The 24,726-nt window shown below is 48.5% G+C and overlaps 6 protein-coding genes across 6 annotated transcripts; 1 reads left to right on the top strand and 5 right to left on the bottom strand.

Moving 5' to 3' along the window:
* Positions 1–5: 5 nt before the first annotated feature.
* On the bottom strand, positions 6–10,128 carry FOMMEDRAFT_106917 (ARM repeat-containing protein). The gene is made up of 43 exons (XM_007265838.1): positions 9,885–10,128; positions 8,434–9,806; positions 8,097–8,339; positions 7,915–8,032; positions 7,488–7,839; positions 7,326–7,427; positions 6,983–7,266; positions 6,882–6,924; positions 6,783–6,823; positions 6,398–6,730; positions 6,318–6,335; positions 5,898–6,261; positions 5,540–5,842; positions 5,452–5,482; positions 5,379–5,391; positions 5,141–5,315; positions 5,032–5,090; positions 4,860–4,965; positions 4,764–4,806; positions 4,600–4,704; positions 4,345–4,534; positions 4,231–4,280; positions 4,076–4,177; positions 3,906–4,018; positions 3,849–3,855; positions 3,766–3,799; positions 3,592–3,706; positions 3,465–3,541; positions 3,365–3,404; positions 3,124–3,308; positions 2,888–3,049; positions 2,827–2,832; positions 2,571–2,773; positions 2,270–2,514; positions 1,965–2,209; positions 1,641–1,910; positions 1,300–1,581; positions 1,223–1,247; positions 1,043–1,170; positions 951–990; positions 759–873; positions 313–698; positions 6–238 (listed from the first exon to the last, which is right to left on the bottom strand). The coding sequence occupies exons 2-43, from the start codon at positions 8,814–8,816 to the stop codon at positions 231–233; spliced, it is 6,144 nt and encodes a 2,047-aa protein (XP_007265900.1). The 5' UTR covers positions 8,817–9,806; positions 9,885–10,128; the 3' UTR covers positions 6–230.
* Positions 10,129–10,542: 414 nt separating this feature from the next.
* On the bottom strand, positions 10,543–11,769 carry FOMMEDRAFT_28031 (uncharacterized protein; the record flags this gene model as incomplete). Its single annotated transcript, XM_007265837.1, has 8 exons — positions 10,543–10,668; positions 10,729–10,881; positions 10,940–11,022; positions 11,091–11,158; positions 11,238–11,306; positions 11,359–11,418; positions 11,477–11,543; positions 11,670–11,769. The coding sequence occupies 8 exons, from the start codon at positions 11,767–11,769 to the stop codon at positions 10,543–10,545; spliced, it is 726 nt and encodes a 241-aa protein (XP_007265899.1).
* A 266-nt stretch (positions 11,770–12,035) lies between these two features.
* On the bottom strand, positions 12,036–14,080 carry FOMMEDRAFT_140299 (biotin synthase). Its single transcript, XM_007265836.1, has 9 exons — positions 13,710–14,080; positions 13,627–13,647; positions 13,305–13,575; positions 13,196–13,250; positions 13,003–13,145; positions 12,878–12,953; positions 12,649–12,823; positions 12,562–12,578; positions 12,036–12,491 (listed from the first exon to the last, which is right to left on the bottom strand). The coding sequence occupies exons 1-9, from the start codon at positions 13,966–13,968 to the stop codon at positions 12,342–12,344; spliced, it is 1,167 nt and encodes a 388-aa protein (XP_007265898.1). The 5' UTR covers positions 13,969–14,080; the 3' UTR covers positions 12,036–12,341.
* A 209-nt stretch (positions 14,081–14,289) lies between these two features.
* On the top strand, positions 14,290–15,019 carry FOMMEDRAFT_155423 (uncharacterized protein; the record flags this gene model as incomplete). The annotated part of the gene is made up of 2 exons (XM_007265835.1): positions 14,290–14,739; positions 14,795–15,019. 2 exons carry the CDS (start codon positions 14,290–14,292, stop codon positions 15,017–15,019), a joined length of 675 nt encoding a protein of 224 aa, XP_007265897.1.
* A 1,502-nt stretch (positions 15,020–16,521) lies between these two features.
* Positions 16,522–19,001, bottom strand: FOMMEDRAFT_140298 (uncharacterized protein). Its single transcript, XM_007265834.1, has 2 exons — positions 18,202–19,001; positions 16,522–18,146 (listed from the first exon to the last, which is right to left on the bottom strand). The coding sequence occupies exons 1-2, from the start codon at positions 18,828–18,830 to the stop codon at positions 16,646–16,648; spliced, it is 2,130 nt and encodes a 709-aa protein (XP_007265896.1). The 5' UTR covers positions 18,831–19,001; the 3' UTR covers positions 16,522–16,645.
* Positions 19,002–21,388: 2,387 nt separating this feature from the next.
* FOMMEDRAFT_106909 (uncharacterized protein) lies at positions 21,389–23,078 on the bottom strand. The gene is made up of 2 exons (XM_007265833.1): positions 22,750–23,078; positions 21,389–22,636 (listed from the first exon to the last, which is right to left on the bottom strand). Exons 1-2 carry the CDS (start codon positions 22,789–22,791, stop codon positions 21,716–21,718), a joined length of 963 nt encoding a protein of 320 aa, XP_007265895.1. The 5' UTR covers positions 22,792–23,078; the 3' UTR covers positions 21,389–21,715.
* Positions 23,079–24,726: the final 1,648 nt, after the last annotated feature.

Raw genomic sequence — 24,726 nt, 5'->3', positions numbered from 1 at the left:
AAAAACAATATCAATGTCCTAGATTCCATGGCGCTGGAAGCGACTATTTACTATGCAAAAGTAAATTTCTATAGATTTGATAGATTGGAAAAGGTATGAAGGAAGTAGGAAGAAGATTTGTTAGGTAGATATGGATGTTGAATCCAATATTGATATTTGAAGAACCAAGATTTTGGTATAGATCATTAGATGAGTGTGATGCTTGTTAGTTGGTTAGTTTTCGATTCCTTTCATGCATCTGGATAAAATATTAAATTTCAGACGTCAATGAGTCGCTTAAGAGAAAGAAGAAAAAAGAGGGAAAAGACTTACAGTAAGAAGACCCAGTAAGCAACGTCGACAGAGCACTCAACTGCTCCTCCGTAAACCTCTTCGAATCCTCATGCCACGTATCCTGATGCGTCTTCTTAAACGCTCCCGCGCACTTCCTTACCGTACTCGAAACAGGTAGTGGATCGTACGTGTGTTCAGCGAGTACGTCTGTTAACAGGGATGGCATCCATTTTTCGACTGTGTAAGGGAAGGAATCGATGAGTGCGCAGATCCCGAGGATAGCTGCGTGTCGTTTGCGGAGCGCGGATGTATAGGCTGGGGATGTGCGAGGGGGGAGCTCGTGCATGTTGATTAGACGAACGAAGCGGTCTTTGAGAGTGATTATTCCGTGTCGGGGAGAGACGCGGATGATTCCTGATAGAGTTCTGGGAGTAGATGATTGAATTTTAGGGATAATTTGGAAGAGAGAAATGGGAGAAACTCACGTTGCGGCCATCTCGCGGACCTCGATGTTCTCGTCATCCAGACATCTGCAAATGACCTCGAGCATCTCGAGAACTTTTGTTTCAGAAATCAAGACTAGCTGTCGGAAGTAGAAGACTAAAAGAAAGTCGGTGTTGGGCATCATAGTGTTAACCAGGAATTCTATCCGACCTATAACATGACTGAAAACTTACTTTGCAAGAGTGGCAGAGCCTTTAGCCGTACTCTCCAGGACTGGGAAAGAGTCAATTTTCCAGACGGTAAGTAAGAAGTGACCAAAACGTACTGAAGAGGTTTTGATCGCATCAAAAATGGCGTCAATTATGGGATCTACGAGTGGCCCTGGAGGGACCACACCACACATGCGAACCAGTAAGTTGTTAGCTCTTCGTGAAAGGTCATCATTATCGTTAACTGGGAAATCCGTCAGCTAATACCCTGATAACGGCACCCGTCTAATACCCACCTTCGCTAAACCGGAATAGCTCAGGCTACTTAATGATTAGCTTCATTGCCCTCAGAACGAGAAAATTTGCAGCGTACCATCAAAGGGAGGATGTAATCAAACACAGAGCTCGCATGAATGTCATGTATCGACTGATACAACCACTTGCAAACTGTCACTGCAATTCGATCATACTTAGACTGGAACGCTCTCGCTCCTGGGATACGTTCTTTCCGCCAAACTTTGAAGTTTTCAACGAGCTCTTTAACGCGTCCAGAATGGTATGTGGACTGGATTCCCATGATATCAACTTCAGGAGACAGAACCCGACATTCTCGGACGAATACTTCGGGTCGAGGAACGGACGGCTTCGGTCGCCACTGTCACGATTCAAAACTATTAATAAGTCGGTTCCAGCGGAATTCTTTTGAGCGCGTACCTTCACTTTCGTTGAGAATTCCAATGCATCAGCTATATAGGCACGAATTTCGTCGTGCTCGTTATTGAGCTCGAGCCAATACCGCTCTACGATTTCATCCATCCATGCATCCGCTCGCCAACCCAGCTCCTCATAGAACGCACGAGTAAACGAAGCAATCTTGACAGCATTGAACGAAAGTTCCGCGTTGAAGTCTTCTGTCTTGAAGGTGTCCATGATATATTCTACAAGTGGCCGTATTCGTCTGGGATCTCTGCAGAAAAACAAGTACTGCAAAGTTTCCACTCAGATCAAGCTTAACAAAGGAATTAGACCCGTGCTTACTTCAAGGAACGATGTCCAGACAAGCATCGTATCCGTTTTAACGCTAGAGCTGAGAACCTTAGTCAACAAAGGCGTCAGCCAAGTCCAAAAACGCTCCTGTGCATCAGAGGGCCAATGCTTCGAGCCACCGACAATACCAGCAATCAATTCCGATGCTGCACGCTGTTTGTTCTGGTCGGTGTCATTCATGAGCTCTTCGAGACAAGGTCGCAAGTATTCAAACGGTTCTTCCTCCAGTAATTGGACTGCGTGGTTATGTGAAATCGTTAATCATTGCAATCATATCATGAAAACGAGAAACTCACATATGGACTTGACGCAAGAGATATTATCTTGAGTAGCAACAGTCGCATGATTCTCCTCAGCATAATGACTTGATAGAGATTTCCAGAACTCCTTAGAAGTCGCCTCTTTGCGTATCGCTGAGATCATATCCTGACTGGCGGACTCCCAGGGCTTGAAAGTCGACTCTCCTGGCGGAGGAGAGAGGAAGAAATCAACCGTAGCTGGCCAAGTCAACCAGCCAACTAAAGCCTTGTCTTGCAGATGGCTGAATGCAGCACGGATATCAGTAAACACAGGTGCAACCAGAATAATATCACTCACGGTTCGATCTCTGCCTTCTTGATACAGAGCCTTTCCCTGAATTCATGGAGATAACGGGCATTGAACTCGCCGTCGAGAGATTCGAGCTCGAATCGAACGCGAAGAGGATTATGATTTTGTTCCATTGCGATGTCCTCCGGTGACTGCAGGAACGTCCTGAGCTTGACATATCGCAAACTCTTCATCACGGCTCTTTGACCATACTATTTTTAAGAAGTTAGCTTGTGGTAAAGAAACTTGGTACGGCGTAACATACATATCGCTATAGGAAAAACAAAATGAGAACATAGCAATCATCAACAAGATTGGGGGCTCACAAGAGAAGGATGTGAATCATGCGTCATATCCAAAAAGTACTTCATCTGCTCTCCGGTCAGCGGCTCGTCGCGGCGGATCAAAGTCCTCAAGATGCGTAAGGCGATGACCGCATATCTCCAATGCGTATTCGATGACTTCGCAATCTCAAGTACAGTGTCTCTCTTGAAAGGTGTACATATAATTCATGTTAGCTACCACGGCGAAGTAATAACGGACGGGCCTGGAGGGTACTCACGGTAAGCTTCACAGAATCATTGTAGATATTCGTGCGAAGTACCCTATGTTCAGTGCACCGATGCACCAGATTTTTGTTACGGAACGTAGGCACAAGGACCTTCTCGAGTGCGTCCGCCGCGCCCTCCATGTTAGAGCTATCTATCGAATAATAGATGGTATTCGGTTCGTAGATACATGACAAGCCTGTGGAAAAAATCTTGAGTCATGAACGAGGTGCGAAGAATAGTTCAATGGCTCACAATTGTCTATCAAAGCTGATGCACAATCTTGCAGTGAAGGCTACGAGGAATTCATTCATAAATACGGCCTAACAAGACGAGGCTTATTGAATATACGAACATCGGTGTGCGGTTGACACCCGAAGACGGCCTTCAGGAAAGTAACTTTGAACGCAGGTTCTTGGAGAGCATACTTTGCTAAGGTGGAGAGTTAGAATGCGAAATGAGTAGGTCGAAAGGCAACTCACTCAAGACGGGCATGTTGAGCGTGTAGAGTGCGCCCTTAATGCGGTCCTCATTACCACCCGGGGCAATCGACTCGATGAGTTTCGGGAGACATCGTCGTCTGACGCCATCATACGCCTGAAGAACAAAAAACGGAATAAGCGAGAAGTTCGGTAATACCATACGAATAAACGCACGGAACAGAATGAGCTCAGCGCAGACTGTGCAGATCTAGTGAATTGTCAGCACGAAGCCATTAAGTCCGTAACTATTCACGCACTCCCGGACTGAAAGAGAATCAGTAAAGGAGTAAGGCAGAGGCAAAATGTTGACTTACCAGTTGAGTAATGCCACATACACCACTCCACAAGTTCATCGATCAGATCATCTTCGAGCTTGCCTCGTAACCGCTCAATCGAGTTCCACCTCAAGCGAGCAGCGTGATACCGCCTTCATGAACATCCTGTCAGATGGTATCGGACAGCAAGTCAGTAACTTTTAGCCTACCTTATCCGTCTGACGAGTACAGCCCTTGGCCACACCTTTTGCTTGGCATACTGTCTCGAGAGTCCGATCTCCGATGAGTACTGGTCACTCTGCGAGTAGTAGCTAGTTTTCCTCAGAACAATGAACACAAAGAAAGGCAGTCAACCTATACACACCTATCTCGACTGTCTCCATACTCCAGAGCATAAGTGCGAATGGCTCGGATCTTAAGATAAAGTTTAATAAAAATAAGAAACGGGGAGGCCGCGCAAGAGCCTTAAGTCACTGACCAAAATGTGCACCGCGTCAACGGTGTTCTCCTCACCCTGCTGTCGCAGGGAAGCAGAAGCGCTGCGTAGAAATTCTCCAAACCGCCGGCGGAGGTTCGTAATGTACCTGTAGCGAGGATCCGTCGGGTCGGTAAGCACAAAACACGCCTTCAGCGGCTCGACATGGCCTATCATTTCCGGAAGCTCGTTACTGATTGAGGGGACAGGAAATTTTAACTATGTACATCGGAGATGACGTTCTGCGCCGGTACTTACAATAAGTCGGACGTCGTGCAGCTTTCCTCAAGTTCTTCTGCCGTATAATGCTCGCATACGAGAGTCGGAGTTCCGGAAAATGCGTTACGCACAACGGTGATATACCTTGAATATTAACGTTCATTATCACAATCAACTCTACAAATCACCGAAAAGTTGTTTACCGGCAAAAGTCATTCCTCCAAACGCTATCGCGCGCTTCCGGAGCTTTGGAGAAGATCAGCCACAGGACCAAACAACGAATTTATCATGTCACCTACGCGTGTCCAGAAGTTTCTCAAGCATCCCCAAAGTTGGCTCAACAAGTTCGCGGAACAGACCCAACGCAAAGTCGATTTCTTCAAGACAGGGAACATGCCATGACATCTTAAAATTTATCGCGAGTCAGACGCCAAGTTGTCAGTTCGCCGTCATAAGACCACAATAACCTACCTGGATTTCCTCTGGCAGGTAAAGTTTGCCCCAATACCGGTGGTGATTCCTGCGGAAATCTGAATGATAAATGAGAGAACTGTCCGTAGAACACGTTGTCCTAAATCACCTTCGCTATTCCATTCATCCGGGTTAACGAACTTGTTCTCAAGCGGATATGTATGTGTCAAGGTAAGTAGAACACTCGACAAAAGCTTCCCGCTCCACGAATAACCCCGCTTAGAAAACGCCTTGTCTCGCAACAGACAGAACAGATCAAGTAGTTCGTTCTTGTACTTCAGTACCTAGACGAGTCATTTCCTCAATATGGGTACATTAACGGACAGCTTGGCAAGTAACCGGCGTACCGCTCTTCCGTCGCTGCGGTGGCGTTCTGATGTTAAAAAAGGGGGATTTCTCGGTTAGAAGCTTGCAACTCACTTGTGCATCGCACCTCGAAGGATAGCCAAGTCTGAAAGAGCATTTGTATCGGAAGTGGAAAGTTACAGATAAAGGGGAAAACACGTACTCCAATGTAGAGTCGCATCTGACGGAATTGGGTTACTTGTCGAAGTAGTCCGCAATGAACTTGCCCCATGCTCGATCTCAACGCGGATATTGTGCGTGCAGAACGGCACAAACTTCGCGAGTGTCTTCTCCGGGTTGGCGTTTGCCATACATTCTACAAGTTGATGTACCGCGCGAACAGCGTTCGAGCGGACGTTTGTGCTTGCGTAGTCAAATACCATATTGAGCACAAGGTCGAACAGCGGCTCCGAAAGGTGCACGCAGATCTGGCTGCAGGCGCCTGCAACAGAATCGATCACTTGCACTATGCCAAGGAAGACATTTAGCACAGATCCGTCCAAAGAGAGACAAACGAATACCTTCAGACTCTCCTCCCCGCAATGTCCCATCCGTTCCCTCTTCAGGTAGATTGTCCAGTAACAAAATGACTCTCCTAATGAAATTAGATATCCAATCCGCAAAACTAGCGGTGCTCTCCTTTATTAGTATATCCTCCTCTGCATCTGTGTAAGTAGGTTCGCGATCAAAGTCCAATCGATCTTCATCATCCATTAGTACTATAGAAGGCTTCTCCGGAATGTGGGTCGGTGTTTCGAAACCCATTCGTCTCGTTTCCGCCGGTGATTGTGTGTCCGTGGTGGTTTGTGGTTCAAGACCGACGGTCGTAAGGTCGCCGAACTGTATGTGTTGTGATATCTCAACCAAGAAAGCAGTAGTACATAGCTAGAGGTAGAGAAGCTGAGCTGTCATTCGGTTGAATGTGATGATCATGCACTCACAGTTTTTGCCGGGTCATTCTTCATAAACAATAAAACGGAAATGAGCAACCATTAAATTCGACGATATTTGTCAGGCGCACCAAATCAATCCCCGGAATCAGCAACTCCAAAATCTGCACAAGATGCTTTGCACCAGGTTTATAGATATCCCTAGATACCAAACTGAGTGCTACAGCGCCCAGCGCCTTAATGACAGCAGTTGTGCGCTGCGTTTCGACAAGTGCTTCAAGTGACGGAATTGCACGCTCGAGAACTGGATGCAGAATAAGGTCTGGCTCCATCACTGTCATGGACTTCAAACAACTCTGGATATTTGATACTGTCGTTGCGTCCCGTGAAAACATAGCGAGGAGTGCGACTGTCCGAAGACATTTGACAAGTTCGCGCTTCATCTCACGTGTTAAGCGGCGATGCTGTTTCAAGATAAGTAACAATATCATTTCTTCAATGACACATGGAACAGACCATCGGTGTCTTGCAATCAGGTTCTTGCTCTTCGTGCCAACCTGCAAAGCAGCGATGAGAACAAGCGTGGCAATACGGAGAATGATGAGCTAAACATACGCTTGTTGAACTCATACACCACATATTTGATAAATGCGGTCAACTAAAAGTAGTCAGTAATCAAGATGCAAGACGAACTTCCAATGACCATAAAAACATACATCGGTGGTCCAGCTCCCAGCATTATTTGGATGGAAGAAACTCTCCGTAGACATTATGAGCCGCGCAAGCGAATCAAGTGCCTTCGAGCCCGCCAGGTATGTCTGCAATTTACGTTGCTTCTTGCCCAGCGGAGCAGAGAGATAATCGCCCAAATTGCCACCAGCGTCTGGAGTTGCAAAGCCCGGTGTTGCAACTCCAGGTGACCATGGTGTCGAGATGCCAGATGGTGGAACAGGAATGCCATCCTGCTCCATCGAATATACGATAATACGGGCAAGAGAAACTATGTACATCAGAACATTAGTGCGGCGAAGTGAAAATGACAGACTATAGCACGCATACATATCCGCCATGTCGGTTTTCGAAGCCGGCCAATCTCGAAGCCTGCCTGGCCATCGACTGAAGGACCAGTTGTTAATGATCCAGTATCCGCTAGCGGGATCTCTACCAATTACATTACATTAGCAAGCTAATTAAGATCAAAGGTGTTAAGCAAGGACGTACCCATCGATGCCAAGCACTTCACCATAATCAAACTCCATTCCTCTTCAGTGAAGATCCCTACATCCTTGTGGATACCAGTCCACGGTCCGCTATGCTTCAAATCGTCCTTAGGCCAATTCGGTCGGCCCTCATCCTCCGATCGCGCATCGTCTGGAAGTTGCTCAATTCTCGCCGGATCACTCACCGACGGGTCGACATGCATCTCGGCAAGTTGCGCTAGGAAGTTGAGCATCCTCTCGTCGAAATTATAAGAGTTTACCGCCTCCCATAGACGAAACAACATCGGAAGGTACGTCTGTGGGTGGGATTGAGGCAGGAACGAGAGCAAGTAATACTCCGTGGTGAGGACAGACTTAACATTAAGAAAGATTACAGATAATTGCGAATCAGCTGAGATACATGTAAATAGTCATTTCTAAGGGCTTACGTTCAGCTCGGTACCATTCATGAATGGAAGGAAGGTCTCCAGCATTTCGTCGATCGCAGCTGGATGGAAGAACCGCCTCGAGGAATCACAGATATAGCCCATGTACGCCGGTAATTGACTACAGTCCACGCAAATAATCGTTCATTATAGCACTGGCATAAATAACAAAATTCAGCACGCACTTAATCTCAAACTTCCTTCTACTGAGGAACAGTTCCTTAGAAAGAAGTTTGTAAATAGGCTTCCATGGTAGGCGCAAGTCCTCGATAGAAAGCTTATTTTTAGATCGGGTGAGGTAGTTGAGCGCCTCGGCGGCAACCGCCATGATATTCGCTGGCATGCCAGGCATGACTGCAACCTCGTAATAAAGCTTGACAAGCGCTACGCGTTTCTGCTTGGGTATGGGGTACTTGAGCATCGACCAGCTGAATTATTATCCAAATAAAATATCAGAGTGAATGACATTGAGATTATAAATAAATTTGTATGAAGAGTAGGAGTGCACGCGAGAGAGCTCACTAGGTCAGCATGCTGTCCCACTGCAAGAAACCTGGGTCGAAATCCTTTGCGCGTACACATTGCAACAGACGAGTGCAGATGAGGTCGAGAACCCCCTGCATGTGTGAATTGGACTCGACGGAATACGGTAGACCCTTGACGTATGTCCTAAGCCGATCCATTGCAGGGTCCGGCTCACCCAGCGGATGGACAATGTCATCTGGAATGAGTTGTTCGTCGTCGTCGAGGCCATGGTCGTGTATCCTGAGGCGCGATAGATCTGGTAGACGGTGGTGGCCATTCATCGTGTATGTGGTAGCATTGAAAGAGAAGAAAGGGAGACAGAGAGCGCCACTGTTCTGTTGAGAGTAGTCGGCTAGAACAGGCTTCCGTTCGGGACGCATCAACGATGATCAGGCCATGAGAACCGCAATAGTCTAATCTCCCGAACCTGCAGCGACGTCACCACTCCTCATCCTCCTCTTCATCTTGCCTTGCCAACCACACGACGCTTCTCCATTCAGACTTTTCAGGCCCGAGATATGATGTACCATAAACTATTAAATCAATTCTACATACATACAGCTACATGAATAATTTATCCACGAATACTCCCAATTTCACACATCGGCGTCCACATCGGCGTCCACGGTGCTCTGGTCAATTTCTTTCAGCTCCTCCAAAGCCTGGTCACGCGTCTTCATCCAAAGCACATCTCGCTGACGTCGCACGTCCCCCAGGCTCTCTCGAATTTCCGCAAGTCGCTCGACATATTCCCGCGAGTCATCCTGCAGTTCACGCAGCGTAGCAAACGACTTTTCCATGCTCTCTAGCTGCATCTGTGGGCTGCCAAAATGCGAAGGTTCCATCATGTTTGTACCTCCGTCAGGGAAGGGTGTTAAAAATAGCTTGTGCATCGGCTGCGATAGATCCGGTGCCCGAGCCAGTCTCCGTTCACGTTCGCTCAAGTCATCGTCACCGTCCTCGTCCTCCTCGCGTTTCTCTAAGTCCACACCATCCTTTTCAATGCCATTTGTCATTCCAGCAGCTTCGCGGCTTTTTCCTTTCGCGTTATCCTCTCCCTCCGGTAGTACATGTTCCTCCTCGCTTAGCACCTTCCATAGTCGACCCAATGCGCGTGTCAGTGTAGCCTCGCCCTGCATCAAGCTGTCCGTCGTCCGCTGCAAATCTGCGAGCAGATGCGTGCGGTAGCTATGCGCCATCGCAGGGTCGAGCACAAAGGCTGCGAAGCTCCCGTGGCCACTCACGGGACGCGCGTAGGGCGCTGCCAACGGTGGACTCGACTCGCGCAGATGAGGTAGTGTTGGCGGCGATGGGGAGCGCGGAGGGGCCGCCAGCATTGTTCTGAGGCGCTTTCGCGCACGTTCCTCTACCTGTCGATGTCCGAGGTGTTAGCATGAGAAGACAGGGCATTAAACGTGCAAAGGACGCCGATGGAGATGTTAACGAACCTCCCACTCGCCCTTGCTCGGCCCCCAGGCAGCTGCCTTCCCTCTCCGCACCCATCTCGAGCCCTTCATGGCTTTCTTTCCCCAATTTCCACCCGCCACGCCGACGGGCAGCTCCGCATCCTCAGAGTCGGACTCCGCGTACCTCAGATGGAAGTATTCCGAGTGGTTCAGAGTCGAACCGTTCACAAGGCCATTGACCTGTGCTCTGTGTCTGTTGTTTATGCCATCCATGTAGCCTATGTAGTTCGAGGAGGGCTGTCCCAGGTTGTAAAGATGGGGTGAATGCTCAGCGGCCATGACAGAGATATTTGAGAGGTTGAGGTACAAATTGCCGTAGACCGTGCTGCTAAATCTGGCCTCGCTGATCCCAGGACTAGCACGTGCGACATCACTTCCTTTTTAAATACCCTTTGCAGATGCCGCTTTCTTGTCCAGATTGTACACATTCTACAAAGTACACTAAGACGTTCTAAGGATACATGATAGCAACGCACAAAGCCTCTGTGAGCGATAGGAAAAGCTAGTGGCGGAGAAAGCACAATAGTATCACGATCTGACTATATCCCTTTCTATGCATGCGTGCAGTAGAGACTTTGCGTAATTCGATGCCGGAGGCAAGTCTAAGAACACCGAGGCATCTCGTCACCCTCTCTGGAATCTAAGAGAAGAAGCGACTATACGAGGACGGTGGAAGTGCACTTGGCCATCCACCTCCGCGAATCTCGTCCTCCCAAGGCTCTTCGTACGAACGGAATAGATCTAGAGCAGCGCGGGCTTCTTCCAGCTTTTCAATTAAACCCACAACAGTCAGTACATGCAGAGAAGTAGAAAAAATATAGCTCACTGGATGTTCGTGTGACCGCCCAATCTTTCTCCGCATAAGATGCGAGACGAGCGACTTGAGAGGCGTGACCGTGGACGAACGGATGGAACGATGGAACGGGAGGTACAACGCAACATCGCGAGTGTGAATCGCAGGATGAGTTATTCCGAGAAGCTGGAGGCGAGAGACTCAGAGGTTAGAAGTTAGGACGGACTACTGTGTATATGCTCACAGAGAAATGCATCCATAGCGAATGGCCGACGATGGTTTTGTCCCTGAGCAGAGCAGAGACTTCTTGTCTAACGATATACAGGGCTATGTATAGATGATAGAAGCTTTTGTTAGGACTTTTGAAATTATCAAGATATTGACATGAATTGTACCTTCAGAAGTTGACAAATGCTCCGCAAGAAGTCCGGTAACAGATGGACGGAAGTCTTCGATTTGATGGCTATGGATCAGAATCAGAATCAAATACTCGAAGGTTAAACGGAAAAGAAAATATGGCATTTGGAAGTAGATGGACGTACGTCGGACGCACGAATTTGTCATAGATTACAATGCCTCTGTACTCAACGATGGAGACTCTCCTGCGTTGACTGGATCAGAATGTGTAACATTAAAAATAAATGTACAATAACAAGAGCTTACGCTAACATTGGTGTTCGTTGTGGTGCAGCGTACACATACTGAGTAGACAGTGCAACGTATCTGTGAGGAAGTCAGATGAACGTTAAGATGCTTGTTATAGGAGAAATTGTCTTCCGACCTTGAAGGAGTATGTGGGGGCCGAGCATGAGAACTGTGCAGGACAGAACTCTGTGTTTGCCTTGCATCTAGAGTATAAGTTTGCACATCCCCAAACATTGCAGGAGTGCATATAGCCCGAGAGCTCGACGCCCCACTAGAACAAATGTTTGACGAGGACATTCTGCTGCTCGCCGTACTACTAGCAGTACTACCTGTGCTCCACAAGGTTGATACAGCCGATTGTTCAGAATGTCCCGATGATGATGCTGTGTTCGTAGGTGACGCAGCCGGGTGAGTGGGGTAGTTATACATGGCAGTTTATGAACAGATTTGAGCAGAAAGAGCAATAAGGCGAAACTTAGAGGTGCGGGAATGTAGCTTGGGCTTAATTAAGCAGATAATCGTGGACTCCTTGTTGGAGCGCGACATTTTATACCATCAACTGAGTTGAAAAAGTCATGAGCACTTGCGGAGCCGCTGAGGATCGAGCTCAATGATCATGTCTTCCGACGGGAATGAGCACCAAAGCGTATACAGCTTTAATTTCCGCACAAAAAAGAAAGCCGAAAGAGAACCTGAGCAAGACCAATACCTTCAGTAAAAGACCAGAGGAGAAGGAAAGACATTGGGGAACTCCATAGCGGATGACATGCTAAGATTCAAAGAAGATGGCATCCCAGACATGTTCAGCATTGCACAGGTTCTGAGGAGGATCACGAGAGGGCGCGCGGCTTCTGCGAGAGCATTCGCATTATCCCGATCTGGGCATGACTGCCCCGAGTCGATTGACGGGTGGGCGCTTACTGACTGATTACAGTTGTCCGTCAGTTCTTCTATTCTGTACATTGTTAATATTACGCCAGGCCATATATCGCCTTCCGTTTTCATACTGCTTCTGACATCAACGCCGGCTTGACGTCGACAGCACCAGCAGCATCTGCCTCATGAAGGCGAGATTCTTCTTTCCTAGACACACTTGTCTGCTCAAAGCTTCCCATTCCCTCCAATCCCCAACGACTCATCATGGCCTTATCCTGCAAGCGAGTTCCAAAAGTAAGCGAGGCACAAGAAGACTTTTTAAATTAGAAGCGACGCAGAACTCACCTCATCCCATGGGGAACCTGCAAATCCGGAAGCAGATCGGCCCAATCAGTCGGCCGCCGGGAGAAGGAATAGTCAAACGGCACTTACATGGGGTAGTTAACATCCGCTCGCCTGTGAACACCGCATTCGCTCCTGACATGAAGCACATGGCTTGCTCGCTCTCGGATAAAGTCTGTCGCCCCGCAGCTAATCGGATTATGGTAGACGGAAGGACGATTCGAGCCGTTGCGATCGTTCGAATGAGATTGTGCACAGATATGGGCTGAACAGGACTAAATTGATAACAAGACCGACGAGGCCGTAACTAAGAACGTACTTCATTTTTCTCCATTGGAGTTCCAGGAATCGGAACCAATGCATTGACTGGAAATGACTCGGGGTGCTCTGGCATGCTACAAAATAACTCGTAAGGTAGTTCTAATTGTTATCACGGTCACTTACTTTGCAACCTCCCAGATCAAGCCTACCCGGTCCTCTTTGGACTCGCCGAGTCCTAGGATGCCACCAGAACATACGCTGATACCTGCGTCTCGCACGTTTGCAATCGTCTCTAGACGCTCGTCATATGTCCGGGTAGTAATGACCTACCCGATCATTAATAAATCGTGTATGATGTAGAAAGGAAGTAAAATACCGAAGGGTAAAACTCTCGAGATGTGTCCAAGTTGTGATTGTATGCAGTCAGACCGCTACTTGTTTATCAACGCTCGGATGCTCAAGAACACTGAGAAAGGGTGGCTCACGCTTCTTTAAGTTGCATCGCCTGGTCCGCGGACAACATCCCCAAAGTCGTGCATACTTCCATGCCCATGCCGCGCACTTCACGGACCATCTCAAGGATACGTTTAAACCCGCTCTTCCGCCCTGCGAGGTCTCGCCACGCTGCGCCCATGCAGAAACGCGTACTACCGTTCGCCTTTGCCTGTCGCGCGGCAGCAAGCACTGGCTCGATATCGACAAGTTTCTCTGCCTTTGTCGCGGTCTTGTAACGCGAGGATTGCGAACAGTATTTACCTGCAAAATGTATCATTACCGGCTTGAAGACAACTATGCAGGAAGACTGACAATCTTCGGTACATCCACCGGCTATATGCGTCGAGAATTCTCCTCAATAGACATAAGTAATTAGTCCCGAGTTAGACACGCACTTTTTATGTTCATCAATGTGCACAACTGGACCTTCTTCGGGTCATGGTATTGCCTATGCACGCTCGCAGAGCGGAAGACGAGGTCAAGCAGCGGCGTGCCATAAATTTCTTGAATTTCTTGTCTCGTCCAGTCATGGCGCGTTGGTGGAGGCGCGGAACTCGTGCTCGCAGCGAATGCTGGTCTTGCAGGTGGCGGAGACGCGTGAGTCGCTAGATAACGCCGCGTATGTACGATAGCGAACTCAAACTTCCTGAACATGGCGATCTACCAACAGAGTATCCAAAATCAATCGGAAAAAGGACAAGAGGCGGCTGGATGTTGTCGGTTGCCTTATATTTTACCACAGCCTGCGTTCTTGCACAATGCAAACGGAGGAAGAGTGGACGACCGCGGGAAGTTGAGTTCTGGCTGGGCATCGATCAATCCTGAATGAATGAATTCCTGCGATGGGGATTACGTTATCCGCATCAATTGATTGTCGATCCCCAGTCAATCAAATGGTTCAAGTTGCGTTTCGTCATCGTCTTCCGAAAATTCTGAACACCGACCAAGTAAATCTATCCAACTCAGAAGGTAGGAATGCTCGCGCAGAAGATAATCGAGACCGTCTCCGGGTACATCCGACTAGAGGACTTCACGCGTTCAGCAAGCGCAAACGTCTCAAGCAACGACGCAAAATACGCTTCATCTACAGTCCTCGCTGTTCGCGATGCCTGCAACCCAGAAAGCCAGAAACACATTAAACTGGACATTTCTTCTTTCGTGCTGATATGTGGATCCGATGGCGTTAACGAAGACGGTGGAGTACAATTCGTCAGAGAACTCGTAGAAGCAGCACGAGTCGCGGCTCCAGGTCAGGCGTGTTCGAGCGTGCTAGCTGGTCATGCGAGTGAGAGTGATGAATACGCGGATATTGGACTGGTGTTCAGCTCAGGAACCTTGAATATCGATCCCCCATCAGAGGACCTGGAGAAGGACGCACGGGCTGTGTTATCTAGTCTAGGTCTCGATGCGTCGGTTTCCGCACAGGTATTAGCCAATCCTGCATTTTCCTCTGTCATGAGTTCACTATCGCAACATGTAGATAACTCCCCTCTCCCTATTGGACAAGACAAAACTCCCAATTGCCTTCAATGTTTCTGCACAGACCCCAGATGTCCAGCGGATCGCCTTACTTCTCTCCCGACTATCACATCGCTTTGCATTCAGTGTATCTCTCAACGAGACTGTATTCCATTTCCTCCTCGGTCAGCTGCCCGATAGCGATTCCTGGTTAGGCCTTTTGGGGTTGGGAACCACGTCTGACTGAGATGTGCAACGGTCATTTATTAACGGCTTCGCTAAATATCGATTAGATAGCTTTGCGCGTGTATTCCTTGGGTAAAGACGGGATCCGAGACTGGTGGGAATCACTTCTCATGTCGTCATTGCATTAAACTCTCACCACGAACATGAGTCCTCTTGACAGAACTCAGTATTCTTTTAACACTAGTCTGTGGATACGAGACAGATGGATGGTTTGCTTGAATTGCCTGGACGATTGTATTACGATAATGGCAAACATATGCTGTCTATTAATATCTATGCTATCATGCGGGGGCAAGTCATACGGGGCGGACAAATGCTAAGACCCAGTGCTGCCGAAATACTGCCTAAAAGTACATACTGTTCTACAGTGAATTGAAGAGAAGAGGAATTGCAATGTACAGAAGACGGAATAAATAGGAAAACAATGTAAATGCAGGGTGCATACTTTACAGTCAGTGCATGGAAAGCATATGTCCGTAAAAGCATGGGACAAATTTTGATATTTGGAAAAAGGTTCCGATGATAATGATATGCGGAGCGCTTTATGTGCGACAGATTCCTACCCAGACAGAAGGTTCAATCGCTGATGATAGTATAATTATGCTCCGATTAAGAGTATGCCGCCTCGTGGAAATTGTTGTGCGCAGAGAAGTGGCCGTGCAGGGGCAGGCAGTGTGCTTCGTCTGCTAGCAGCGAGTGACACAAAAATATATACTAAACGAATATCAGATGCTATCTTCTTTCTAGTTTGTTAGTCACCCTTACCCATGCGAAGGGACGCCCAGAAAGTAACAAGATGGTCGGATTGTTCACACCATGCCATTCACAAGCGGTGCTTTGTGCGCGAAGTCGATTGCACGGAAACCGCGAGTGAGCTCTTGCTGCTGCACTGCCTGAGGTTCGCTCGTCGGGCGCGAATGTCTACGTTCTCGAGAAGGGCTCCTCTCGGGACTTCTGTCAGAGTCTGTCGGCGAGCTAGCGACAGCAGCCGATGCTTGCGCGGCTTCAAGGGCGGCTCGCGCGAGTCGCCACTGCTCGAACGTGTAAGAGGCAAGCTCCTTGGAGTAGCGACGCTTTGCGGCCTCAATGGAGTTTGTCATGTCGTTCGTTTGCCTAGGAGACAGCAGAGTAGTGAGCGAGTAAGAGATTGAGGATGGAGATCGATTGAGGGACTTGGTAAGGGCCGAGGGGGGGCGCAGGAGCGGACTCAGATACCAAGGCGGGTGCGATTGAAGCAACTTATGTGGGAATGGCGGGTCGCTTTTTACATTTCATAGCGCAATGGAAAGAGGCAGTAGCCAATCTGACGCTTTTGGAGCGCGTTTGCGTCATTTGGACCCACAGTTCTCGGCCCTCTATTCAATATTTGGTTTCAACCGGCCCGGCGTCATTTGGACCCACAGTTCTCGGCCTCTATTCAATATTTGGTTTCAACCGGCCCGGGATCATCCATATATGGAATTCTCGGCGGCGACAGCCCTTTGCGATACGATGAATAGGTCAGCATGTATTCAATATCATTATACCGTGCAGTCTACCAGTTGTACAATGGGTGTGTGAATGAAGGAAAGCAAGCTCAGAACGGAGAGTCAAGTCAAGAGAAATTCCGCGTGACCGCAGAGACTATTCAAGCCCTCAGTCCGACTAGTAACGTCGACGACTCAACCAAACGTTTGGGTGGGGATACCTCAATTACGCTCGTCCTCTCGTCAACGGCGTACGACATGCTCAAGCCCGGTGCCCCGACATCTTCACCATTAAGCTCAATGGCTAAATGCTTAGAAACTTGTTCCGGCGTGGCGTCAGAGCGGACTAGAAGTCTGATCGGGGTGGCGCTCCTGGCTGGCAGGACCCACCGTAACGTCGTTGACACAGGTCCAATTGCGGGTGTACCGGACATGGGGTGTTCTTGGATACTTTGACCACCGGCGGGTGCCTCTGTGGTGTGGGCACTCCGATTATGTACAGACGAAGGCTCCTCCACACTTGTATTGTCTCGAAAACACGCATCACCCTCTGAATCGACAGAAGACGCTTCCCCTTCCGCCGCATCGCCATAGTTGGAGTCATTTCGGGGTGATGACGCGGTATGCCTCTCATCGCGTGCGTCCCCTACCTGTGGAAGATTTGCTTCCGGTTGCTTCCCTCCGCCTATCAGGCGAAGTGCCAGCAAGATGAATCGTAGTACAGCGATGCCCATGAACCGTGCTAATATCCTTAACGCATTGAATAGTAGAACCCTTATTTTGTCACTTCCAGAAGCAGCATGAAAACGCTCGAAGGCACTCTCTGAGCGTAGGAGCCCCCAAGATGCGCTATTTATCTCAGAGGTACCAGCGGACCGCTCAGCACGTCTTCGCTGCCTGACCGTATCACTTGTGTCGGTTTCCGCAGGTAGAACGAAGCTTACACTCCGTTGGGGCTTTGCCTGAGGAGATGCTGGTGGTGTTGGGAGTGGATTTTCTGCACTTCCCGGAACAACAGAGCGGTCTGGCCTAGCATTAACCTCCGGTACCGAAATCTTCCAGTTCGCGGATGCTGAGTTTGAGTTATCCGTTAAGTCATAAACGGCGCTGACGACTACACGTGCCCCACTTGCCCCAACCTTGAGCACCACTTTCCTAGGGCATTCGAAACGATCGACAAATAAGGTATGTCGCGTTTCTGAATCGAATAAAGACAGTATAGGCGAGTGTTTCGCGAAGGATCCCAGCGTATCGATGGGGAGAACGATGGAGCGGCGCGAAAATGGCGTGGACGTTAGAGGTTGTACGTGTATAGTAACAGACGTATCCGAATCACCATCTGCCGTGAATAGAATCATGCTGGTGTCCTTCGTGTGGAAAATCTGTGGAGCGAGGCAAGATGACAGGATATCGTCTCGTAGGTGCTCGATGCCATTCCCGTGAATGGAATTGTGCACTCTGTATTCAATGGCAGCGCTCTGTCGGTAGGAATGGAGGAAAACATGGCCATCACAAGTTATAGAAAACGGAGCCTTTCCAGAACGTGTACGAAGGATGTGGATTTGGGGCACCAACACCGAACTAGCAGACGTATCTGGGATGAGAAAAGCTAGGCGCGCATTCTGCACATGTTCCAAACGAGTGTCACTCAATGACCAAACTCTGCACAAACTCTATTAAGTATTGCAGTTATGAATTTAGCAGTAGGAATACCAACCTCGATCCATCCGTAGCCCAACCGGACCATGTCCATTCTTCCGTGTTTAGTCTCCCGATCAATACAGCTTCGTCGGATTCCGTTAACCGTTCCGAGCTTTCTTCGGCAAGTACTCTCTTTCCTTCATTCGATTCCCAAGGACCGATCTCATCGAAGAAGGCATTGCCCACAGTGAGCTCTAGTAATCCATTGTCACGGTCAGATCCAAGCCAGCAGATACCGCTTGGATAGACCAGGCGGTAAGTAAACGCATACACCCGGCCGGGGACCCAGGGAAGTGAGATTGAGGCATGGTAGACATGCGCCTGGTCAAATACGGGTGACGGACACTTTGTTCCGATAGTTGCGTTAAACAACAACTGTGACTCATTCTTCTCTGCGTCCTGTGCATCGGTCGCCTGGACCACTTCTTCGAATGCGATGGCATTCCACTCGCTACCACTTTGCGAATCGATGGGAATATTCGTCCAAACCTCAATCCGAACTCCACTCGCTAGAGCCTCTTCATATTCCTCTTGGGATAAATGGGCCGTAAACGTCGCGCCCATGCCATCCTGACATTGCACAACAGCTGATTCCGCCGGTACGAGTGTATGCGAACCGAGCACTGGATGGAACGAAGGACGCATAATTGATAGGAAAGACGAAGACAAATACCGTACTTGAAATGCAATACTGAGAGTTGAGTGAACCAAGAGACTTCAGAGGGGTCACCGATGAAGATGAGGCTGAGATTTGTGAGACTGGATGCAGATATGAGACCCGGCTAGCCTAAGACGAGGAAGTAGGCATGCAGCGGCATGGCCACCCTCGTTTCGAATTCGATTGCAATGCGGATCACTGCTGGTAAGCCTGTTGGGGGCCCACAATGCGTGCTTAGTCATCGCCATCGCCCGAATCCCGAGCCGTCAACACACCGTGTCTAGAGCTATGCTTGTTTTCCACATACACGCCACTGCCGAGACTCTGTCTGCGTTCTGCTGTGATTTTTGTCTTTCGCGCGATACTACGAAAGTTAGCACTGACATTGAGTTGGCGATTTGCCTTGCCATAATTAACGTCAAATGAAATTGTCCGAGTCGTCCGTCCACCGCGCGTATTTGGATTCAAATTGAAAGACACGGAGAGGGCCGAGGGAAGTCCACGATATCAAGACATATCTTTATCCTCGCGAGTCACATTGTGCACGTCTATTCTTATCCGTTCACATGCCTACTTCTCTTGCGCGTTTTCTGTTACGTCGCACTTGGCACGACTCGGAACTGAGGTCTGATAATTTCTCTTTCGGCTCCGTTCGCGGAAATCACATTGTATTCCCGAACATGCAAGAACATTGCCTCCCGCAATGCTCTTGCAAAGACTCGCCTGCGTACCCCGACAAGCTAAGGAGAAATTTTCGGTGCGGAAGTACTCTGTGCCAAATGTGTACCCTTTAGTAAATAGTGCATAGTCCAAATGGGATGCGATCTTCGACGTCTTAATACAGTTTGGATAAGTTTGGCTCCATTAAAAACTATTTCAGTCGTTCGTCTATACAAGGGTGCGCTCTTACCCCATATATTTTATTGATCTGGTTCTATATTCAGAACACAGTTCACAATCGGTTCAGTTCCCTCGCCCTCGCCCTATTCCGAGTCCGTTTAAAAGGTCCTTGTTCTTCTCTTTAACGAGAGCACACGCGTTTTGTGTTTGCTGCAGCTATGCTGTAGGTATTTACCGCGGAGAACTCAAACGTATAACTGACGTGTGAGAAGCGCGATTCGTATCTTTTAGTCCGCAGTCCGATAATACCTTTGGGCAAATGCATCTTCTCTTCCACTTCTAGTCTTGGCATGATGTAGCAGTCTGAAATTAGGACTCCAGTCAAGATACGAGTAAAGGTCACCCTTGATGCCATCCCGACATGATTTTGCCCTCGCATCCCATCGCGCATCCCATCTCATCCAAAAAATCCATCAGTATCAGTTTATCACATCTACAGTACTATGTTCATCCGCACAGCCAATGATCGTGATGAGATGGAATGGTGATTACAAGACGATCGTGATACACGCGTGGGTACCCGTGGTATCTTTGGCGTTAGTATTTTTGTTCCCAGATTCTCAGAAGAGGACGCTTCCGGTACCGGAGCTGTGGGCTGCGAAATCGGTCTCGGGCTCGATAGCTCATGATCGCAGTCGTTTGACCAGGCTGGCACAATAGACTCAGGCTCGTACTATATTTGGCTGCGATTCTGGAGGTTTCGAGAGTTCAGGGCATAGAGTTGAGGCATACCAAGAAATCCTATTGCCTATCTTACTCCCTGTGTGATTCGAATTTGACTTTCGCCCGCCCTGGACCTCTACTCGTGAATCGCCTTTTCTCAATACTCCACCATTATCGTACGCAATGCACAGCTGGCCATGGCCTCGATCGTGAGTGGTAACACATTACGCGGGGCCCAGAGCAGACACATATGCTCGGACCTTATCACGATAATTCAATTAGCGAAATCTATCTATAGTTCTGGGCAAATTCATTTCCGCATCAACCCCTCTCTCTCCATACTGGAGTTTCTATTCATAAACATGATGCGAGAGTTCGAAACATCCGATTCTTCTCCCTGCCTTGGCGTTTCCTTCGTCACCCGATCTGGAGTTAAAAGCGAAGGGAATTCATATATGTAAAGAAATATGAGTTAATTGCGGGAGTTATTTTTAGATTTATTGTGAGTGCGGTTTTGTCGGGGCTCGAGACGGACGGAATTACGAGGGTTGACAGTGGTCTTTATTAGATTAGAAACTAATTACTCATCGTCTCCGTTCCGTTCATTCATAAGACTCTACTTACTGCATGTTGCGTCGATATTGCCGAGGTCGAGTCCACATGAACTAGCCAAGAAACAATTTCAGGGTTATGATTGCCCCCTTTCCCGTCGGGCGCTGTCTTGGTCCATGGATTAGGTCCTTGAGACTAACATCGGTGCCGTACGGCTGGGTACAAAGATACACATCTCGAAAACTCGAATTAGACCTATGCCGTACGCGGTTGTCCGAACGTCCTCAGGTTCATCTAATTTATCCGACTGCCAAGGTTTTCCTAGGGGCAGAGTTACATTCCGGTCTGTCGTTCCCACTCACATGCTATCACTCTGCGTTATCTAGAATAGGGCATGGGAAAGCAGTTCATGTACGTGACAGTGGTCTGCGTTGAGGTTACTGGTACTTAGTACATGAGTGCCTAACTGGCTAATAGCATACACGATTGGTTGGGACCTTTATATCGTGTTGACACGTAAGGAGATAATTATGCCAAGACAAAGAAAAAAAAACTGAAATGAAACAAACATCGTATCCGATAGCGACATCAGAAAAGCAAGCCTTCGGGCTTGTCAAGAAATAGGAAGGAATTAGAGAACCAATAAAGAGCCGAAAAGAAAGGGAGGGCAGAGAGAAGTTATGAATCATGCAACCCATAATTTAGACTCATTTCGTCGTAATCGCAAACAACTGACAGATACACTTCAAGATTATTGTTATCCACGACTTGTGTTTCGTTCACGATCGTAGACACGCAAGCGTTCGATAGACTCTTGATGGTCACGTCCAGTTTGACGCAATGACTTCAGCCCTCGCTCTGAGCGTTCTTCTTTCATGCGTTCCGTTGGCATAGAACTGTTCCCATTCGGCCTTTCATTCGGCTCCACATCGGAACCGTGGTCAGCAGCAGCACGAGCTTTGGAGCCTGCTGTCAGCAGTGAACCAATCGCCATCGTCCGCGTCTGGTGTGTGCGGGGTGAACCAATGTCAGAGGCGGAGGCAGACGAATAAGGTGAACGGTCCGGTTCCAGCTCTGCCTCTGTGTGCGAATGAGAATGTGACGCAGAGTGAGACGGAGGAGAGCGCGTATATGTATAATTGTATACACGGTGCGAGGAAGACGAAGCAACAGGGATCGGAGAGCGTGATCGCGAACGCGAATGACGCGCACGTTTCCTTCGCTGATTCTGACCCAGACTTTGGCCAGGAATGTGCGGTTGAGTTTCAAAGGCAGTACCTGAGTATGTCTGCGATCGCGCATCACCAGCAGGTCGAGTTGCATCTCTGGAGTGAGGCCGAGGAACAGCTCGCGTACGCGAGGCCAGAGATGCCATAGTCTTTTGTGTCACCGAAGATAGAGGTGGAGACTCTACTGCGCGGAGCTGCCCATGCGTACGTGCGTTAGACGAGTAACTGTTTGTGTACACGTGCGGCGGCGGTGGCGAGGTAGGAGCGACATGGTGCTGTTGGTGGTGGTATTGCTCATCCGGCACATATGTGTACACATGCTGTCCATGTCCGTGCGCATGGGAAGAATGCGAATAAGGGAGATGCTGGTGTGGCTGCGGTAACGACTCGGTCGTCTGCCTACTAATCTCGAGCATCGTGCGCCGGAGGGACAACTGAGATGCAATGCGCTGCAAGTAATGTGATCATGATCAGCATCTATGAAATTCAAAACCGGGCTAAAGATTCGAAACGAAAGTGAAGGACGGAAAAGGGAAGTGAGCCTATGCGGGTTGAAACACACCTGGTCCTCCGCGCTTTTCGCGTTGAGCATGGCGAGCAGCATATCGCGGTCGCCGTCACCTTTTTGCTTATATGCTGTTAGGATCTCCCGTAAAGTCGGGGGCGGAGGACTCTCAATGGCCGACCAGCTTGTAGAGTACAGAGCGCGTATGTCGACCGAGCCTGTCGCGGAGCTGACGACATTGCTTGGCCCGGCAGATGACCCATTCGGAGTGTGCGGGTGAGCCACAGCATTGGAGGGACCAGGAGCATGAGGGTCGCCGTTGACGTGCAGGGCATGTGCACCGGGGGACAGTTGAGCGGAAACGTCGGAATAGGGAGGTGTATCCATGGGGGGTCACGAAAGATGGGCGAATGTGGAAGGGGTCGAATGGCGAAATCCATAAATATGATCTTGGATTTCTCTTGGCTTGGCATTTTCCTTTTTGCCTATTTATATCTCGTGCCTGTTTCCCTGTTTCTATTCTCGCAATCCGAATAACTCTCCTCCGGTCTTTTCGCCGACACCCATCTTCCTATGTACCACATAGCGACTAGACTATGAGACAGATCATAAAGAAGGCCAGCGAGAGGACGTTCGAATGAAGAAGAGAGAGCAGGACAAGAGTAGCAATGGCAGAGATCACGCAGGTATTATAAATACACCAGCCGTTCATCGCGCGAAAAATATCACTAACCGCGCCATGCTACTACTAATTCGGCTTCTCGTCCTCAGTTGTCACCTTCCTCGCGCAGTACACACTGTTCATTCTTAGTACCACATAATAAAAACTCTCCATAGACGCCCACTTCACATCGCATCGACTGGGCGCGCTGCTAGCCAGTATAGTGCGTCCGATGCCAACGGGGCCGGTTGTGACCCCTCCTGTGTCTCTGTGTTCGCCTATTTTTTCACCATCAAATCAGCTATAAATAATCCGCTGGCTCTTGTTTTGGGCCGCACCTGCAGTCCTCCATCCATCCACTCTCCGGAACTTTCATCACCATCCCATCTTTTCTCCGCCGCATGCCATAAAAAAAATTTGCAGCTAAGCTCAGACTTCTATTCTTTGTGCACTTCATAATAGGCAATGCATGTGTGTCATGGGACAACTGACGACTGCGCCAAGTAAATCTCAATTACATCTCACGCTTCCTCGTCTATCGCATCTATATCTAGACTGGAGATGTCGCAGTTTACGCGTCCTGTCATCTTATTTTGTGCAGCATCCTCTCGCCTTCTTTTCTTCCAGAGTTTGAGTTATTTTCGTTCACCGGCATCCTCCGGCTTTCATTCACGTCCGAACGTCCGTCCAACCCGTTCCACTAGTCTTAAACTCGTCCTCTTCGACTCCGATATCCGCGAACACTGACGAGAAGTGTTCTGTCCGTGATAATCAACGCCCAATTTCGACACCTAGTTGATCATCTGCGGCGATGTCATTTTAAATATGCATCTAGACGCTCATAATAATAGCCACACCTAGCATTTGATCCTTTTGGTTCCGGATGCCAAAAGTGATGTGAGACACATCGAGTTTGATGCTTTTTTGAGAAGAGCACAGCTTTGTGGTCTAGTTCTTTATTTTTAATGCAATGCACTACTCGGTTTCTACTCTCAGCTGTTGCCATCTGTCTAGCGTAGGTACTAAGTGTCGAGCACATGAGCCTTGCTACGAGTTGCACCGAAGGTACGACAGTGTCTTTCTTCTTGGTTCTGTTAAGACATGTTGCTGTTATACACGAAAATTATAGGCGTTCAATATACAGACCTATCTAAGGTTGAAAATTCATTTATAGACTGTATTAGTAACGGAAATCAAGTCATTTGGAAATAAAACCTGTTGATATCAGAGCTTAGCTGGAGCTGTACTGTGTACATTCAAAGACATCAAAGCATTAACAATGCTGAACAGCCTTTGTGCCTAGTAGAATGCATTTCTCTTAAACGTGATTATTTCTCTCTGTGTTCCTGTACGTCCGACTCCTTTTACTTGAC

The sequence above is a fragment of the Fomitiporia mediterranea genome, assembly GCF_000271605.1.
Source record: "Fomitiporia mediterranea MF3/22 unplaced genomic scaffold FOMMEscaffold_5, whole genome shotgun sequence".
Lineage (NCBI taxonomy): Eukaryota > Fungi > Basidiomycota > Agaricomycetes > Hymenochaetales > Hymenochaetaceae > Fomitiporia > Fomitiporia mediterranea.
Note: the sequence above shows the minus strand (reverse complement) of the source record. Positions and strands in the feature narration are given on the sequence as shown.